The sequence below is a fragment of the Dama dama genome, chromosome 5 (assembly GCF_033118175.1).
Source record: "Dama dama isolate Ldn47 chromosome 5, ASM3311817v1, whole genome shotgun sequence".
In the NCBI taxonomy this organism is placed as follows: Eukaryota; Metazoa; Chordata; class Mammalia; order Artiodactyla; family Cervidae; genus Dama; species Dama dama.
The window spans coordinates 50,395,050-50,414,339 of NC_083685.1; the positions used below are offsets into that span (position 1 = coordinate 50,395,050).

Below are 19,290 nucleotides of genomic sequence, written 5' to 3' on the forward strand. Positions count from 1 at the left end.
CTGCACAGGGTGGGTCAGGGAAAGGGAAAATACCTTCCCCAAACAGGACCCAAAGGTACTGCTTTGTTGTACAGTTTTTTCTAAAGATCACTGCAGGTGGGAATAAAGACGCAAATATCTGATATTTTACCCTTCCCAGTTTATTCACCTCTAGGGCTTTATGTTCTCAACAATTGCTTAAGTTATCTTCCTTTTCGATGGTTATGGACCTTTCTTACTTAATATTCATTTTCTTGCACTTAACTTAGTAAAACTCCAAGCTTCCCTTTCCCAGACTAACCCCCAGTACATAAAGAGAAGCGTTTCATATTTAGGAAAAAAATATTCCTCCCTCAATAAAAGTAAAGTTTTCTACACTAGTATGTCTGTAAGCACTCAAAAACTTTTAATTTAAGACATAGAGCAAATAAAATGACCCCTTTGTGCTTAATCATATGAACTTACCCTTCTATTAAACTAGTGAATCAGAGGAGCAAGGTTTATTGAGAATGAAAAGGTATTAGCTTCATACCTCAAAAATATGATCCCTATTATATCAATAGCAAAGAAAAGACATAAAAAATTGATAAAATCTGGGTGGTTATATAAAGAACTATATACATGCAAAAATTGGAGAAGATTGCTATAAAATGTGGACAGTAGGATAAATTATCAAGGGGGAGAGGCATAAAATAAATAAATTGAAGAGATAAAATCTGAAAAAGCAAACAAGAATAAAGAGCAACTTGCAGAAGTCATAAAAGGAAATAGAAAACTATTATTTTAAAGTGCCAGGGTAGAATGTGTTTTGTGGTTTTAAAAGTCAGGAAGTATGTAAATTTTGGTGGCAATTTTTGCAATGTCAGCGCCCCATAAAATTATTTTAACAGCTCCACAAGTTGTATAAGCTATCTTATAATAAAAATACAAATTAATGAGAAGTATAGACTATCACTTCAGGTCTATTGTATGGTGCCTACCTGTTAATTATTTTTTTGGTTTACATTATATTAAAGATCTTATTATTTCTGGTACACAAATATATCTACTTGAGTGTATGACTACAGTTACACAGATGAAGAATGAAACCACAATTTGGGCATTTTTTTTTTTTTTCAATTGCAATGTAATACTTTAGGTATCATTCAATTATTTCCAAAAAGTAACTTACTGCTTGTTCTAAAAACTAAACAGAGTAAGGTGACTCTTCAGTGGTCCTAATTTACTAAAATATTATGTAGCCACATAGGATTATTTCCAACATTCACATGTTAGAGACATTCTAATATAGTAAAAGGGCTTCCCTGGTGGCTCAATGGTAAAGAATCTTCCTGCCTATGCAGAAGACCCAGGTTTGATCCCTGGGTTGGGAAGATCGCCTGGAGAAGGAAATGGCACCCAACTCCAGCATTCTTGCTTGGAGAATCCCATGGACAAAGGAGCCTGGTAGGCTACAGTACATGGGATCTTAAAGAGACATGACTGAGCTACAAACACTTCACTTACTATATTAAAAATGATCACAGTCAGTTTGGCACCTTACACTTTCACAATATGTAAGACAGCTTAGAAATATAAGATAGTTTTTTTTAATCAATTTAACTTGCAATGAAGGAAGTCAATATACAGGCATTTTTAAAAGAAAAGTTCTTGCACTGTTTTTTCCCTTTAAAAATTCAACACAAATCTTTAAGATTTTTGCATGGCTTGGCTTTAATTTTACATAGTGATATTTATTGCCTATTCAGTGTATCCTTAATCTTCAATACTGTGATGATATGTTATCAAGATATATTGAATTGGAACAGAAACATCAAAACTTTTCAGTAATTTGGCAAATTGACTGAATTGTTTTGGATCAGTTCTGTGAGCTCCTGCAGGATTGCAAGTTGCTATGTCAGGCAATCCATTTTTCACCCACAGAACTAAATTTCACATAGACCCACTTTTCCCTGAATTTTAATGTGTCAGTAATTCAAACTCAGTTTTGAACATTTTCTGATGTTAGCTGGTATCAAATGGAGGAAACAAAGAAGCTAAGCTGATTTTCATAAATAACACTTCTTTGGTGACTCCAAAGATGGTAACTTACTCATCTTTTACCTTAACTGTTATCTGTTGGTAAGTGGTAAATTTGATATGTGATGGAATGAACAAGAATTTAAATGATTAACAAAGTTATAAGCCCCTTCTGCTAAGTACCAAGAAAGAAAGAAAATGATAAATGAATAACTGTTTTAATAACTTGTAGGAATTTGATGAAAGTCAATACTAATCCACCCTATAAATAGGCATTTTATTAAAAGAAAGATTTGTTAATCACCCTATAAACAAGCATTTAAAAGGAAGATTTGTCTGATCACCCTATAAATAAGCATTTAAAAAGGAACAGATTGTCAAATTACACTTTTGGAAGAAAATTCCCTTGATGGATGATTTTGACTGAAGAACATTGAGAGGAATCGAGTAAAGTCAACATTTAAAGCAATCAAGTAAGGTTAAATCCAGTAATGAATGGAAAAAGGAATCTCCTTAAGTGCTTTTTAGTTGTTTCAAATAGAGGAAGGGCATGATATCAAAAGAGAGGAAATATCAATTTGATGAGTTAAGTTGCTATGATTGAACAGACACTCCAGCCTTCACTGAGAAATTATCTGTGAAAAGTGAAAATTTTGCACTAATATCCTTAACCTGTGGCATGGGAAGTAATAAGAAGTGTGGGAGGCTGGAGAAGTGAGGAATTTGAGATGAAATGCTCACTGTATAGACAATAGACAGAGGTCTTCCATTTAATACAATAGTGCATTTTATTTATTTTACATCATCCAAACATTGATTTCCAGCTTTGCTTCTTAAATTACTGTTGATGATTTAAATTAAGAACAGTGAAGTTATAAAAGTCTTTTTCTTAATGATAATATGTACTGAAAGGAAGTGAAGTTGAAAAGCAAAATATATTTCAGTGTGGTTAGCATTTATATGTATAACCTGCTGAAAAATAAACTGAAATTTCACTTGTAATTGCAATCCTTTCTACAAAGGAAGATGTGCCTTTTGAAAGATATAACATATCTATTTGATGTGGTACTCATTTGAGAATTTAAATACCTGAGTTTCAGCCTTTTAAGGTTAACTTTTCCAGTCTTTCATTTCCCTACTAGTAAACCAAGGGAGATAAAATTTTCACCTCTTGGAAACACTGTAAGGGTATAGACCTTTTCCCCTGACACAGTGTAACACAGTATGCTTTGAGAAATAATTTGAAAAATGTTCAAGCAGTTACTATTGATTATTGTTTTTGTCTTTATACTTCAAATGCATTTAAATTCTTTAATTGACTGGAAATATGGTAGACTACTTTCATTCCCATTACAGATCTCAAATTCATTCCTTTTCCATTGTGGTTTTTCTTGTTTGCCAAGCCAATTGAATGTTCCCACTCTACTATTCAAAACCCAACACTGAAATACCCTCTTATGAAGGGTATGCTTCTTGCAAAGCTTTTGAATGTATATGTAGGAACAGGACTCTGATTTATGGACGGTTCTTTAGCTTTACTTTAATTTTCCTTTTATTTTCATTGACAGTAAAATTTTCTGGATACTACAATCAAGATAGTGTATTCATAGAAATAACATTAATAGAAGCTTGGTCATAAACGAGAACAGTCATAACACCAATGTCCCTTACCAAGGCATTCCACACAGAGACATAACAGCACAATAAATAAAGAATTTGCCGTTTGTCACATAACAACTAAAACAGAGTTGCAGTAAAAAACTGTAATTTTATAAATGTTCCTATACTAAAAATAAAAGCAAAAATATGGGATCATGCTCTAGAGACAAAAGCTAAGAGTGAAGAGTTATAGCAAAAAAACATTGCAAAAAATAAAAATGTTCAAGTATTGTGAGAGGAGAGGGGAAGATTTGAATGGAAGAGTTTCAGGATAAATCAATTATATTTACTACCCTAGGAAGGACACCGACATAATTGTCTTTGTCCATTAATACTTTATGCTGTTAAAATACACACTGTTATCCATTTAAAGGACAAGATTCTATTTCCTTGGGACACCTCTCATATTACAAGGATGGAATAAAATTCATTGTTTACCTTGATTATAAGTAGATAATACTTTAGAAGTATTCTCAAGAACAGGCCGGTGTAATGCCCTGCAATAGTAGGAGCCTGGGAATTAAAAACTGATTCTACTCCTATTTCTTTAAATCATCTTCTGTGACAGATACTTCCCAGTCCTGAAATAAAATTTCACTTCATGTTTCAATTTTACTGTAAGAACTGAACTATTAGAACTAGCAGAGAGCAGTAAAAACAATAACAACAATAATAAAATAGTTAAACAGTTTACTGATGTTTACTTTAAAAAAAAAAAGGTAATGAAAAAAGCTGGATCACTTAATGGAACTAAGAATTGAATAATGCTTTAGTGGGGTTATTCCTACAGGATAATAATTTCTTCCCCAACATAACTAATCTAAGCAGTGCGTTTATTCTTTGTGGTTGAATATTATATCAGATTTGAACAGTGGCTAGTTTCTACATGATTAGGAAAGACATGTTTGTCATGGGAGTAAAAAAATAAAATTTGTCTGTTAAATTACACATAAATATAAGGTACAAATGTATTTTTAAAATACAGATTAAAATAATCACACTTGCATTGTGTACATACGAAAATACAGTATTTAATATTCAATATACACAGACACATTTATGATAAATGCAACTATTTGGCAATGCCAGTTCCTTCAGGGTTATTTTCTGTCTCCTATTTCCATCTACATGGAAACAAAAACGCTCTGCCAACGTCTCCTAGCTCTGGCGGACATCCTGAAGCAGTTTGTTAATCTCAGCCACTAGCTCACTGGCATCCATGAGTTCATGTTTGCCGTCATTGAGGTGGTTAAGCACATTGTCAAAATCATCCTCTTCATAATTCTCAGGGATCTCCTCCATGGCCGGCAGCCATTTTGAAGAAGGCTGCACACTGGAGTGAGTTCCAAGTGGGGGCCCAGAGTTGTTGGTCGGGTTTTGAAAATGCGTACTGGCTGCCCAGGCCGCCACGCCCTGTGGGTAACCCACGGTCTTGGCTGGCAAAGGTCCCTTCCGGCGTTCCAGCGAGTTGGACCGCTCCGTCTCACTGCACTCAGAATAGGTGTCCAGAGAAGGGGGCAAGAGGCGCTGGAACACGCTGCTCATCTCCGAGAGCAGAGAGGACGTGCTGGTGTCCCCGGAGTCCTCCTCACTCGGGGAGTCCTTCCCAAACGTGGAAAAACTCTTCTTCTTCTCCCCAGAGTCTACAGGCTGCACGTCATCCTCAAGACTCTGATGCGGATGCTGCTGCTGGGGCTGTGCTGGGAATTCCTCCCCGGGGATGAACATGTTGCTTCTATAATCCGAGGAGGGTGAGGGCAGCGGCGGCATCCAGCACTGGTCGGAGTGTCCCAGGACCCTACATTCTTCCGTGCACAGCCTCATAGCTGCGCTCAAGGAAAGCAACAAAAGCAGCAAGGACTCAGTGTTAGATGGAGTGTGACTCAAACAAAATAGAAAAAAATCGTAATTTTATTTTTTCAAATACACAATTTTAAACCATCATCATGATACTAACCTATTACTTTACACATTAGATGGGCTATAATTACGACTTTAATTTGACTACTGATTTTATGGACCTGGTGTGTGTGTGTGTGAAAGTCTCAGTCGTGTCCGACCCTTTGTGACCCCATGGACTATACAGTCCATGGAATTCTCCAGGCCAGAATACTGGAGTGGGTAGCCTTTCCTTTCTCCAGGGGATCTGCCTAACCCAGGGACTGAACCCAGGTCTCCTGGACCTGGTATATATACTTTTTCTTGTCCATCAAATAAGAAAGGAGGATTATGACTCATGTACTTCTCAGGAATATCATCTGCTCCTCAAGCAATAAGAAAATGGATGGATAACTTACAAATGAAAATGTCTGGAAGAGAGCTAAGGTGTGAGTGATGAAACGTCTGCTGAACATAAACTCTATGAAAACCCAGAGGTGTATGGTGAAATCCATAACTTTAGAATGCTACCAGATAAGCCTTGAGTAACACCTTTGAGTACCTTCTATAATGTAATCTATCTGACCTACTTTAGTGGAGGCACTGAGAATATAATAAACTAGTAAGTAATTATACTTATCAATCTCTCATAAAAATATACTGGATTATTTATTGACTTATTACTTAAAACCGAAGTGCAAATTATCCTCAACTATCAGCCACCTGAAGTTACTCTGTTAAGAAGAAATCTTTTAGAGGTTTGAAATTCAAACAGTTGGAAAAGTTATCAAAAAATGAAGAATATGAAAAAAAAAACACAAAAAACACTAGTTAGTTCTTCCAGATGTTATGATGCCCCATTGGAATGTGAGTGGCTACACTCAGAAAATAATCAGTGATATGAGAAAACCAGAAAAATGAAGAGAAGGGGAAAAATCTCTAAATTTGGCAAGTATATTAACTACATAGCCACCAAGAAATGTGAAGATGTAAAATACACTCCACAAAACCATCCATCTCTTTCAGTGATCGTTAGGTCCTTTCAATATCATGATTTCATTTTAGCTCAAGTGACAGAATGCAGAAAATGCAAACTAATTATCTTAGATTTGAATTAAAACTGGATTGATATCAGCCATACTTATACATTCAGGGGTAATTCTGTAGATTTGGCTGCTTAAGAATGATTTCTCTTCCAAATTATTGCTAAAAAGGATGACTCTTGAACAATGCCAAATCCCCTGTCAGGGGAAGCAAGTTGTCAAGTGTGCTTTTTGCTGTATCCCCAGCACTAGGTAAAGTGTCTGCATAGACTAGGCATTTGCTACATATTTTCTAATCATCAGGGAAATGCAAATCAGAACACATGATGAGAAATCACCTCCAACCTATCAGAATGACTGTAATAAAACATGAACACAAAAACCCAAAGGATAACATGGGAGGGGAGTGTGGAGAATTGGAACCTTTGTACACTGGTGTTGGGAATGTAAAGTGGTTGCAGGTACTATGGAAAATAATATGGAGGTTACTCAAAAAATTAAGAAAGAGCTACCATATGATCCAGCAATCCCATCTTTTGGATTTACCCATAAGAATTGAAATCAAGATCTCAAAGAGATACAGCACTCCCCCTGTTTATGAAAGCACTACTCACAATAACCCAAGATGTGAAAACAACCTAAATGTCTATCAACTATTGAATGGATAAAGAAAATGTAGTATATGCATACAATGGGATATTATTCAGCCTTAAACATGAAGGAAACTCTCTAAAATGTGATGATGTGGATGAACCTTGAGGACATTAAGCTTTGTGAAATAAGCTAGTTACAGGAAAACACATACTGCATGATTCCCTGTATTTGAGGCATCTAAAATGGTCCAATTCAGAGAATCCAGGAATGAAATGGTGGTTAACAAGCATTAGGCAGACAGGGAAATTGCTAATTAACAGACATAAATTTTCAGTTAAGCAAGATTAAGTTCAAGAGATGTGCTGTACAACAGTGTACCTACTGTAAACAATCTCACACGGCTAAACTTTGTTAATAGAGTAGATCCCATATTAAGTGTTCTTATACAATAAAATAAAATTTTGGAAAAGATTTATGCACAAGAAAGTGAAGAGTAAATGTCGCCTTTCAGAAAAGGAGATGTAAAGGACTTTGTTCAAAGGTATGGAAGTCACTGCTCTTCATCATGTGCATCTCGAAGATAATTCTGTTCTTATACCTCATCCATTCTGGGCCTCAATTCTTAATAATAGAGAAGGAGTCAGCTGAAGAACAAAAATGAGAGCAAGAACTGTGAGAAAAAATGTCTGATTGTTAGGAAGGCTAGAAATTCAAAGTATGGAAAATGATGGATAGTGTGAATGCCAATCCCATGGGAATCACAATGGGGTGAGAGCAATAGTGAGAATCCTTGGGTCATTTTGCTATGAAGAAAAGTGACATTTAAATCAGCAAGAATAAAAAATATTTAGATGTGCTGACTTCAAGCATTATTACTATTTGGGGATATTTATCAACTATTGTTGTTTATCATACATGGACAAAATCAAAAGGTGTTGAAAGTAACTGGAATACCTCCATAGCAATGAGGTTTTCTAAGCACTGAAATAACTATCAAATGGTAATTAATTTTTTCCTTAATTCCCTGAGTCTCTGAAAGTGGAAAGGAGATCTGTCTGTATTGTCTTACATCCTTTTAGAAGGAAGAGTAACAGACCTAATGACATCTCTTCAGTTGTTTTCTGGCCTTTAATTCTGTGGGAAGGTCTTAATTGTTTGATTGAATTTGTTTTGTTTTAATGTTTAATGATGGGGGAGAAAAGGAAAAATTACACAAGCTTCTAAGAATCCTGAGCATGATCAGCTTTCTAGAGAACTGAATGTAATGAAAATCACAATCAATAGCATCTGAGTAATTAAAGCAACAGTTCATATGAAAAATAAATTTGGTCATAGGAATTTTTAGGCAGGAAATGCTATTTTATAACTTCACAATAAATAAGTTGGGCTTTGGTTATAAAATAATAAATTAACATAAACTTTTAAAACTCAAAAATATGAAAAATTAATGAATAAAGATTAATGGAGATAAGGAGGGCTAAAATAATAGAGACGGAGGAACAGCGGCACAGAAGAGGGCATTTCTTTTTTCATTGATATTTCAACCTTTACCCCAAGACTCAACTGTGAGAAATCATTCTCAGTGTACATAGAGCTTCGTGTCACAGATGTTCTACACCATATCCAATGAATCAGGACTTGTTGGCTAGTGGTGCGAGTGGCTAATCTCCCTTTGTTCCTTGAAAGCTCTTGTCAGGTGATTAGACTTTCTCTGAAGAGGGAAAGTCATGGGGAAACAGAAAACTCTGTTTTCCCACAGCATGATGGTGAGTTTTGTCTCTACTAGACCTTATAGGCAGGACAGGAAGCAGGCATTGAGTATAAGAAGATAAATATATGCCTAACTCCTATCAAACCATTAGTCATTGAGTGATCAATCTATTAAGAGCCTGCCATATGTAAAATGGTGTTATAGCTCCCGGCCCTCAAATGTTTTCCAGTACTAGAATAATTATCAAGTGTGACAAATGAGGTCATAGACGTCTAAAGTGTCAAACTATATGATGCCGAGACAATATGTAAAAAAAAAAAAATGTAGGATGTCACTTACATGTGGAATCTAAAAGCTATAACTGGTGAATATAACAAAAAAGAAACAGGCTCACAGATAGAGAGAATGAACTAATGGTTACCAGTGGAGAGAGGGAAGAGGGGGTGGCAAGATAGGGATAAGGGATTAAGAGGTACAAACTATTAGGTATAAAATAAATAACCTACAAGGATATATACAGCACAGGGAACATAGCCAATATTCTATAATAACTATAAGTGAAGTATAACCTTTAAAAATTGTGAATCACTGTATTATATACCTATAATATTGTATAGTAACTATACTTCAATAAAAATAAAATTAAAAAATAGAGTATAGGTGGATGCTGAAGCAGTTAAAGAGCAACTTGAAACAAACTTTGAGAGATGAATAGGATTTAGATAGACAAAGTAAAGAGAAGCTAGTTTTTCAGGTAGAAAGGTGAACATGAGCAAAGGATTGCTGTGTTATGTAGAAATGACCCTGCGTATTGCAAAAGATAAAAAAAATAATAAATTTAATAAGCTAGGACTGGATTTCACTGGCCTTGAAATGTCAAGACAAACAGCGGAATTAGGTGTTGCTGGGCAACAAAAGTCAATTACTGCTTTTGAACTAAAAAAATATAAAATGTTCTGAAAAAGTTGCTCAAGCTGTATGAAAGAAAGGTTTGACAAAGGGAGAAGCTATTGGAAAGTGAATATCACTTCACATGCTGATACAGAAAAGCGACCAGAAGTAGGGTACCAGCCATGAGAATGGAGAGGACGTGGAATTAAAGAGGAATGTTTGAATTTAGTAATCATAGATATTACAATGATAAAAAACAATGACATGAGCTCAGTCAAGGAGTATCGCAAGGACATCCTAGTGTAGCTAACACTTTGGGAAGAGGGAGATTTTGCAAGCATTTGTGTAGAGTTGTAATTCAAAGTTGAATGAGTAAGGAAGAAAGTATGTTGACAAACATGAGCCAACAGACAAAAATGTGTGCTGACTTTACTGTTCAGAATGCAGGGTCCTCCTGTGGGAATTAATAGAATGAATGACCAGAAATGACCCTGTTGGCAGGCAAAGCAACATAACATAATCTATATTTGATCACAGTCTAATGCAGAAAAAACAGTTGGACTAAGACACTGAAATCCTAAAAATATCCATGCTTTAAAAAAACTGTGCTGATTTCTGTTAATGGCATTCAGATGTGGACTTAACATTTTTTTCTACTTGGAATATTTCCTGGGAATATACAGTTTACAAAGTAAAACTTTTACACACTAATGTGTTGAAAGAAACTACCTGTGTGAAGAATAATCCAGAATATGGGTAATGTATCATCAGAATGATGGTGATAATTAAGTATAGATATTTGATTATGCACATTTCTATACGAGCCAAGCATACACAAAGCTTAAGATATTTTATGGATCATTAGTGATTTCCTGGTTCTCTGTGCCTCTGGAATAGTTTCTTCAATACCCCACATAGAGACAGGAAGTTAATAAGGCAGAAGTATATGTATTGTAATACAATCTATTATAATACAGTTACATGCCCTAGCAAAAGAGCTCTCCCACCACACACCTGGATTAAGTATAATTTTGTGGAATTGCTTTTTAAAGAGTTGTCTACATATTAACTGGTGTTATTAATGGTAATATAAAAATGAGCCTCTAACTTTCAGAAGACATGTGACTTAGGAGGAGTCTAAAGTCACTCACTAAATAAGACTCTAGTATCTAGAGTTTATCAATATCCACCTACTATTTCCCCAATTATTCTTTATTCTTTAACACTTATTTTAATTACTTTAATTCAAGCATTAGACAACTCTCCTGCCATGAACATACCTGGCGGTGGTAACTTTGAAAATACAGGCTAGAATGAAAGAGGAGTTGTGACCTTTTTTAAAAAAAAATTAGACCATGATTAGCTATTGAATTAGAGAATTTCAGAGTTTAAAAAGGACTTTAGGCATCATTTGGGCCTGGCAAGGTTATCTAAGCAGTGGCAGTTATTCTGTCAACTATAGTGATAAATGAAAATTGTGTCAATGAGTCAACTTTCTACAACTGAAAAAATAACTTAGGAAATATTGGTATTATACCCATGATATGTTTCCATTTTATGAAATAATTTAAGTCAGGAAATTATATTATTGAAAATTAGGGATCAATATTCAAAATTTGAGTTCCACCAGGATTATAGAATCATAGAAATTCAGCCAACTTTTTCATTTCATGGGTAAGAATAACAGAACTGTTTCTCTATGAGCAAATTGTCTGAGGCCATATATATTCCACTAGATTTTTCAAGAATTTCTCTTTAAATTGGTCTAGAGAATTTATGAATTTAACAAAAGCAAACAAAAAACCCCCACCATGAGTGACTGTGTAAGTATCAGCTCAGTGTACATTGATTGTAGCCCTTAATGCCACTAGAAGTCCTTCCCATACATCATCCTGTCAGAGATGCAGTATCTATTACAGTAATAGCATAATTAAATAGGCAGCATTTCATTGGTTCTCAGACAGGTAGTAAGACTTCAGAAAGGCAAAACAAATATGTCACTCAAAGTACTAAAAAAACAAAAACTGTTACTTTATATTATTCTTGATAGATTTGTGTTTATGAGTAGAGGCATGGGTTCAAATCTCACCTCTAAAATATACAAATTGCTTGATTTTGTATACCTTTTTTTTTTTTTTAACCTTTATAAGTTTCTGTTTTCAAATCTTAAAAAAAAAAAAAAGAACACTACTGTTATTACCACCACCCCTAATTGCTATGCCAGAGTGTTGGGAGAGGCAGTGCTGGCACAGAACTCCTGAGCCCAGAGGAGGCACTGGGTAACTGGCCTCTGACTGCCTGGATTAATATTAACACTGCTCGGCTACTGCCACCATCACGACTACAGTTTAGGAGAGCCAGCGTTTCTGGCCGCTGATTTCCACGGAGTTTCTGTGGCTCTCTGAAGCTCCCTCAGGTCTGTTTCCTAAACTGTCTTATTTATCTGTATTTAGGAAACAGTTGTTCATGGACTCACATAGGTAATACCATTTTGTTCTCCTTTTCTTTCATTTATCACTTCGTTTATTCATTTATCAAGTGTCAGATATTTGATCAACATTCAGTGGAATTTAGATATATAAGTAGCCAAAGGAATAGGTTCTGAAGGGTTGATTTAATATTATAGTCTTTAGTAACAGGGTTGCTACAGTGAGGCAGTCAGTATTTACTCAGCTGGATCTGAGAGTTTCTACTGCAGGATTAGAGAGGAGGGACTCTAAGGAAAACGTGGCTCACAGCTTAATAGGGTCTCCTCCATCTAGCTGTGTACTTATAAATTCCCCTCCTGGACTCCTGCCCCTCCTTCATTGCAGTGGAGACATAAAATGAAAGGTGGCAAAAAATATTCCACGCTTGCCACCTACAAAGATGCATTCTTTTGCCTATTTTTAGTGATTGAAGTGTACCATTCCCTAGTGTATTTTCATCTCTGATTATGTGAGTTGGTTCCCATCACAGGAAATGTGTCCTCCAAATTACAGTCCTGCTTACCACTAGGCACCAAAACAGGCTGTCTGAATAAAAAACAACCACCCAGTAATTTGACAGAATTGCTCAAGAGTGCCCTATGGCAGTAGTGGATGGGGGAGAAAGAGGAGGGAAGTGGTGTGGTTTTCTATCCTCCTCTCCCCACTCCTTCTTTCTTGTCCTCTTAAGCTTTCCTGTTTATTCCCGTTCTCTACCAACTGATTACTATGAATTTTAATTAAACAATATAAAATTGTTTCAATTTATGTTCATTGCTGATAGTGTGCATATAGCTACTTTAGTACAAAGAAAAAATGAAAGCATGGGAGAAACCACTCACTCCACTGGTGCAGTAGACCTGAAAGTAAGGATTTATCTGTCACCACACTCTTACCTGCTGGAATTCTTCCATCTGTAAGAAAGAGATCACTGAATCCTTCACCCAGCAGCCTGTCTATTGGAGAATCTCGCCCCAGATCATAATCACTGTCTCCTGCTTCACTGTCACCACGGCCACTGTCTTTCAAGCTAAATTTGTCCATGTCCTGAAGGGCATATCTAGAAAGAGAAGTCAGGGAAAGTATAGATTTTACTCTTCAGCATTAGGTTATTGCAGATATAATAGGTAACAGGAGGGTCATTCATACCTATAGCTCCTGGAATATTTGTTTCCTCTAAAACTTGGCCTTGGCTGATATTGTCCCTGGTGAAGCATTGAAAGAAGCTGGGAGACCTGCTGGAAACCAAACAGACTGTATTGATTCCTGGAAACAAATCCCCCAATACTCAAAAGCTTTAAGCAAGCAACTACAGTTACTACTCATTATTTCATCCTAATTAATTGAACATGTTATCTTCATTTTAAAGACCTACACATGCTAGACTCTGATAGACCATGCAGCCAAGCCACCTAACAGAACTGAAATAAGTCCCAGAGAGATTTAGATGTTACCATACAGCTGACGTTTTCTTTTTGAAAGAGGATTCCTTTATTTAAAAATGACTGATTACCTCTATTTTATTGTTCAGGTTAAAGTGATCAGTTATAAAAATACATGGAAAATGCTGTAAAAATACATGGAAAATGCTGTAAAACACATGTAGTCAAAATAATGTCAGAAAAATTTCAAAAGTTGAACAAATACACATGCATGTATGGGATTCTGGATGCCTCCATTTTTAAATTTTTCTTAGAGACCATAACTATGAGAATCAGAGCAAGCCCCTTTGTTTCTGGCTTGAAGTATCACTATCTGAGGATAAGGGGACTCTAATTAGATAGTTCTTTGCTAGCTTCACATTTACTTTTCAACATTACACATAGTACTTGCAAGCAGATTCTTTATGAACAACTTAAGACCAGCATGCTGAGGTGTGTATATTTGCTTTATCTACATAATGTAACATGCATCCTATTTAATTTCCATTTTGTTAGTACTGTTACTTAGTAATGGAGACATTTAAGAACTAAGGCATAGACAACTTCTGACTACTAACAACTGAGTGTGTCAGTGAATAGGTGCAGGGTGTGATCTTACCTCAACAGCAGGGGTGGCATGGGTGAGTTCTAATGAGAAATTCTCTGGCACGTGGTTTGATGAGATGGTCACCAAACTGTTGAGGGACTGGTGACTGTTGTGACTCTGCCGGCTGCCCATTTGCCCTCTTTCTAAGGTAGGAGATGAAGACGGAGATGACCTGTGATGAGATCTGATGGGCAGGGTGCCATTAACAGTAGGCACCAATGTGATGTCCCCTTTGTGGATCTGCCTGGAGGGTCTCTTGGGGTGATGCTGGTACGTCGATTCTGCTACCCTGCAGTTGTAGGATCTAGTGTCTTTTTTTTCTCGGTTACACCTAGTTGCAAACAGCACCATAATAACCAACAACACTGCACAAATTGCTCCTAAGGAAATGATTATAATCATGGAGACATCCAAGGGTGCCTGGCTTACTGAGGTCATTGCTGTACTGGTCACCGACTCTGCATATTCAAAGATCACACACTTCAGAAGGACTTTGGTATGCAGCTGAGGATTGCCTTTGTCCTGGATGACAACTGAGAGCTCCCATTCTGTGTAGGGAACAGAGTCCATGCTGACGTTGGTATGGATGTCACATAATCGTGGATCAATTACAAAGATATTCTCCTCATTACCTGCTACTATGGAGCAGCTGAGTTCTGCATTCACACCAGAGTCTCTGTCAATTGCCCTAATTCTTGTGACATGAAAGCCACTTTCAGCCCCTTTGGGGATGGAGATTTCTGCGGTGTTATTGCGCAGTGCAGGCCCTATAACCACAGGGACATTGTCATTTTCATCAATGATGGTAAGCACAACCGTGGTATTGCTTACAAGTTGCTTTGGACTTCCACCATCTCTTGCTTCGACCACAAAAGTGATCTGACTCACCTCCTCATGGTCAAAGATTCTGAGGGCGTAGATGGCTCCATTAGATGGGTCAATGGTTACATATGTAGTTATGGAACTTCCCAGGATAAAACTCTCCAAAATGGTATATGTCACTTGCCCATTTTCTGCAAGATCAGGATCTGTGGCTGTAACGGTGGTGATATATGCCCCGGGTGAGTTATTCTCTGAGATTGCAAATTCATATCGACTTCTCTGGAAGTGGGGTGGATTGTCATTTATATCATTGATTTGAACAGTAAAATGTTTTACTGTAGAGAGACTGGGTGTCCCCTTGTCCTCAGCGATTACAGTCAAACTGTATTCAGATCTCTTTTCTCTATCCAGCGTGGCATTTGTCAAGATTAAATAATTGTTTTCATAAGTCTTCTGAAGTTTAAAGTGACCATGTCCATGAAGCTTACAAACTATTTCTCCATTTAGCCCAGAATCCTTGTCCTGAACCCTGACCAAGGCAACAAATGTGTCAATAGGATCACCTTCAAAAATATAAGAAATTTCTTCTTTTCCAGGGGACATGAGGTTTATGCTAATTTCAGGTTTATTGTCATTAACATCCACAACCTTAATTATAATTTTGCAATGAGCTGGGATTGAATTTGGACCCAAATCTTGAGCCTGAACATCAATCTCATAGGATTTGGTGATTTCATAATCCACCTGCTTGAAGAGAGTCAAATGTCCTCTTTCTGAATCAATCTTAAAAGTCTCTATAATTTTGGGAGACACATGACTGCTGAAGGAATAGACAATTTTCCCATTAGCGCCCTCATCTGGATCAGTGGCATTCAGATCGAGGAGCAAAGTGCCAACGGGGGAGTTTTCTAAGAGTTGTATTATGTAAGACTGCTGCTCAAAAGCAGGGCTGTTGTCATTAGAGTCTGAAATGCTGATTTTTAGTACGGATGAGCCAGACCTCTGAGGCACCCCCATGTCTGAGGCGGTGAGCTGAAGCTCATAGCTTGACTTCAGCTCCCGATCCAGCTCTCTGACCACTATGAGTTCTGCATACTTTGCTCCATCAGTCCTGGTTCGAACCTCGATATTAAAAAAATCATTGGCAGAGAGAGAGTACGTGTGGAGGGAATTTTCCCCAACATCTGGATCAAATGCACTGTCCAGAGGGATACGGGTCCCCACTGCCGCGCTTTCTGAAATCTCAATAGGTATGAGGGATCTAGAAAACTGAGGCGAATTGTCATTAATATCCAGCACTTCAACTTCAATATGGAAAAGCTGCAGATGCTCAGTGGGCAGAGTGATCACATCAAACTCTATGGAACAGTTCAAGTTTTTCTGGCATAGTTGTTCGCGGTCAATTTTTGCTCCTATGCTGATTTCCCCGTTATCCTCGTTGACCACGAGCAGAGGAGAATTTCCCCGTTGCATGGCTCGGAAGCGAACAGTAGAAGGATTAGGTAGCTTAACTAACACATCAGCCACATCCTCTGATAGTCTTGCAATTACCGATCCAACCCTCTGCTCCTCATAAATCCTGTATTTCAAATTCTTGCCCAGCACATCCGAGTTGAAAGACACCACCAGGAGTGCAAAAACAAACGTAAAGTGCATTTTAGCATTCATTTGGTACATCGGTCAGTTTATGAGATTCCGCTCACAGAGCAAGTTAAAACAGCAAACCAATTCCCTCAACTTCCTTTGGCAACTTAAGCTAAGCTACATTTGGTACAGGAAACTTGAAAGCGTCTCTCAATAACACAGAACAGCAATTAACAGCTCGCAAACTTTTGCTTTATACACACCGTGTCACGCCTTCCAGATATTACCGGCATGGAGTCCAGTCCTTGCATTTGTTTGGCCGTTCGTTCTCTCGGCAGGCAAAGAGAGTGTCACCTCCGCGTTTTCCCCCTTGTGCAGTCGGAATCCATCTATGGCAGGGTGCCGGCGGAGTCCGCAATGGATCTTTCCCGAGCGATTCTCTCTTCCTTTCTCTGCTCGGCTGCAGACTAAACGCCCGTGATTGCTGACTCCAGTCTAAAATCTGTACAACTTCACTTCAACTCAGACAAAGCTCTCTGGCCCGGCGTGTGTTGAATCGCTTCCAGCCAATCAGCGTCCTTCCAAATCAAACGCTGATGGAGTCCCCAAAGCGAGGGCTGGGCAGACTGGAGAGGAGGGTGGGAGAAGGAGGAGAGAGACGGGGACGGGTGGGGGGCGGGCGCTGGGGGCGCGGGAGAGAGCGAGTCTGGGAGAGCAGGGCCGCTGGGGGCTGGGGGAGCGGGATGCGAGAGGCTCCGTGACGGCGCCCGCCTTCCTCCACCCCTCTCCCGTCCTCCTCTGCATCTACTGCATTCACTTTCTCTGAGCGTGCCACGACAAAGGAGAGACAAATTACAGAAGAAAAACTTTAAATCAACTTCTGGTCGCCTTTATTTATTTGGTATTTTAAATTGGCCTGGTTTTCTTAATTGCCCTTTCTTCTTCCGCAAACATGTAATCATCTTGCTTTTCATAGTCCTTAAGTACTGGTTTAACTTAAAATACCTCTAAGTGCATTTTGTTGGTGGAGGAATTTAATAAAATTTGAAAACTTGCTTCTAATTATGCTTGTTTGCCCGCCTCCTTCCCCTCCCCCTCTGTAAATACTTGGGTCTTTCTCCTTCTGTGAGCACACGCAGATTTTCTTGTGCTCTGTTTTAAAGAACAGAACTAGTAAAGAGGTTTCATTTTCTGTTTTTCTTTCATCTTTATTCTTTGAAGATAAGAAAAGGGCTGTTTTCCACTCTTGATTTCTCTTAATTAGCAAGATTTAAAGGAACACCTTAAGATTTGAAACTAATTAACAATATAGGTCTACCTTATAACATTTCTTGCCTGGAGTGTGGCCAAAATTGGCTATGATATTTCTTTGCCCTGTACTTCAAAAAATTCTATTTACCTTTGGTAAAAGACATTTCATGCTTTAGCATGTCAATTTCTACCGAAAGGTACTAGACTGACTATACATGGTGAATCTTCACAATGAATACTGGGGGGACATGGACTTAGAAATTTACAAGTCAAATTTTTATAATATATGTATTATTTATGAAAACACTTTTAGGATTTGTATTTTAAAAACCCAAAGCTTGTTTACATTGAAAAATAAAATGCCTGAGCTGAAAATTGTATTTTGTGTGCATCAAAATGCTAAGGAAATATCATGGGAGGTTTGTGCTCTATCCAGGTCACAGAAACTGATATGGTATTCTTATTTGAAAATATGATTATTTATGATGTTCTTTCTGCTCTGCAATTCCTTTTAAGTTTATCATCATGGCTCTATTCTTAATGCTTTTTTTTTCATACCTCTTGCATTATTCCTCAGCTGTCTTCATCCACTTGCATATTTGCTGTTTCACATAATCTCACTGTCACTTTTTCCCATTTATTTTCTCCCATTCTCTATTTTGCCCCCCAGAAACATATAAAAAAAGTAATTTTCTGATTTTTCCACTTTGCTTACTCTCAGCAGAGCTCATCTAAAGTAACTAAGAAGATTCTTTCCAAAAAAGAAAGCAGAGGAGTCTCAGCGTGAATTCTCCTTCTTTTTAGGCATTCAAAAGCATTTTATAAGCCATTGTCTTTTTCTCCCCCCTCGAGAAACCAGTGCTGTGTGGCAAATTGTGCAGAATAGAAATGCCTATAATGAATGTATTTAGTACTGGGTCACGCTGATGAACATTCTGCCCCCATGAATAATACTGTTCTACAAGTTTGTAGCCCTTTCAAATTGCTGATCCTCAAACCCTATAGCAAAACTAGGAAAACTACCACAAGCAACTGGGACTTTAGAAACCCATAGCCATCTGTCCTAGATCTCTAACAATCTGAGCCAATAATTATATCAATTCAGGCTTTAGTGAACCCCTTTGCAGACACCAAAAGAGCAAAGAAAGGAATTAGTGACTATTCAAAGTTGGGGTGAAAATTCAAAGGTAATCTAATTCTATTAGTTCTAGGAGAGTTTTCTTTTTGGATTTGGTAAGTCTACCTCCCAATACCCAAAGAGCAATGGTTTTGATTATCTTAATGTAAAAGACATTTTTCCTATGCTTAAAAAGTAAAAATATCTGTAAAATCTTTCACTTATTTCTGACAGTGAGCTTGAACAGAA

At 37.4% G+C, this 19,290-nt stretch overlaps 1 protein-coding gene across 2 annotated transcripts; it reads right to left on the reverse strand.

Annotated features, from left to right (window-relative positions):
* Window positions 1-3,518: 3,518 nt before the first annotated feature.
* PCDH18 (protocadherin 18) lies at window positions 3,519-17,186 on the reverse strand. Of its 2 annotated transcripts, none has more exons than XM_061142355.1 (4): window positions 14,280-17,186; window positions 13,389-13,474; window positions 13,136-13,299; window positions 3,519-5,483 (listed from the first exon to the last, which is right to left on the reverse strand). In XM_061142355.1, the coding sequence occupies exons 1-4, from the start codon at window positions 16,764-16,766 to the stop codon at window positions 4,816-4,818; spliced, it is 3,405 nt and encodes a 1,134-aa protein (XP_060998338.1). In that variant the 5' UTR covers window positions 16,767-17,186; the 3' UTR covers window positions 3,519-4,815. The 2 variants fall into 2 exon arrangements, with proteins under 2 accessions (XP_060998338.1, XP_060998337.1); XM_061142354.1 differs by having other exon boundaries at window positions 13,389-13,477.
* Window positions 17,187-19,290: the final 2,104 nt, after the last annotated feature.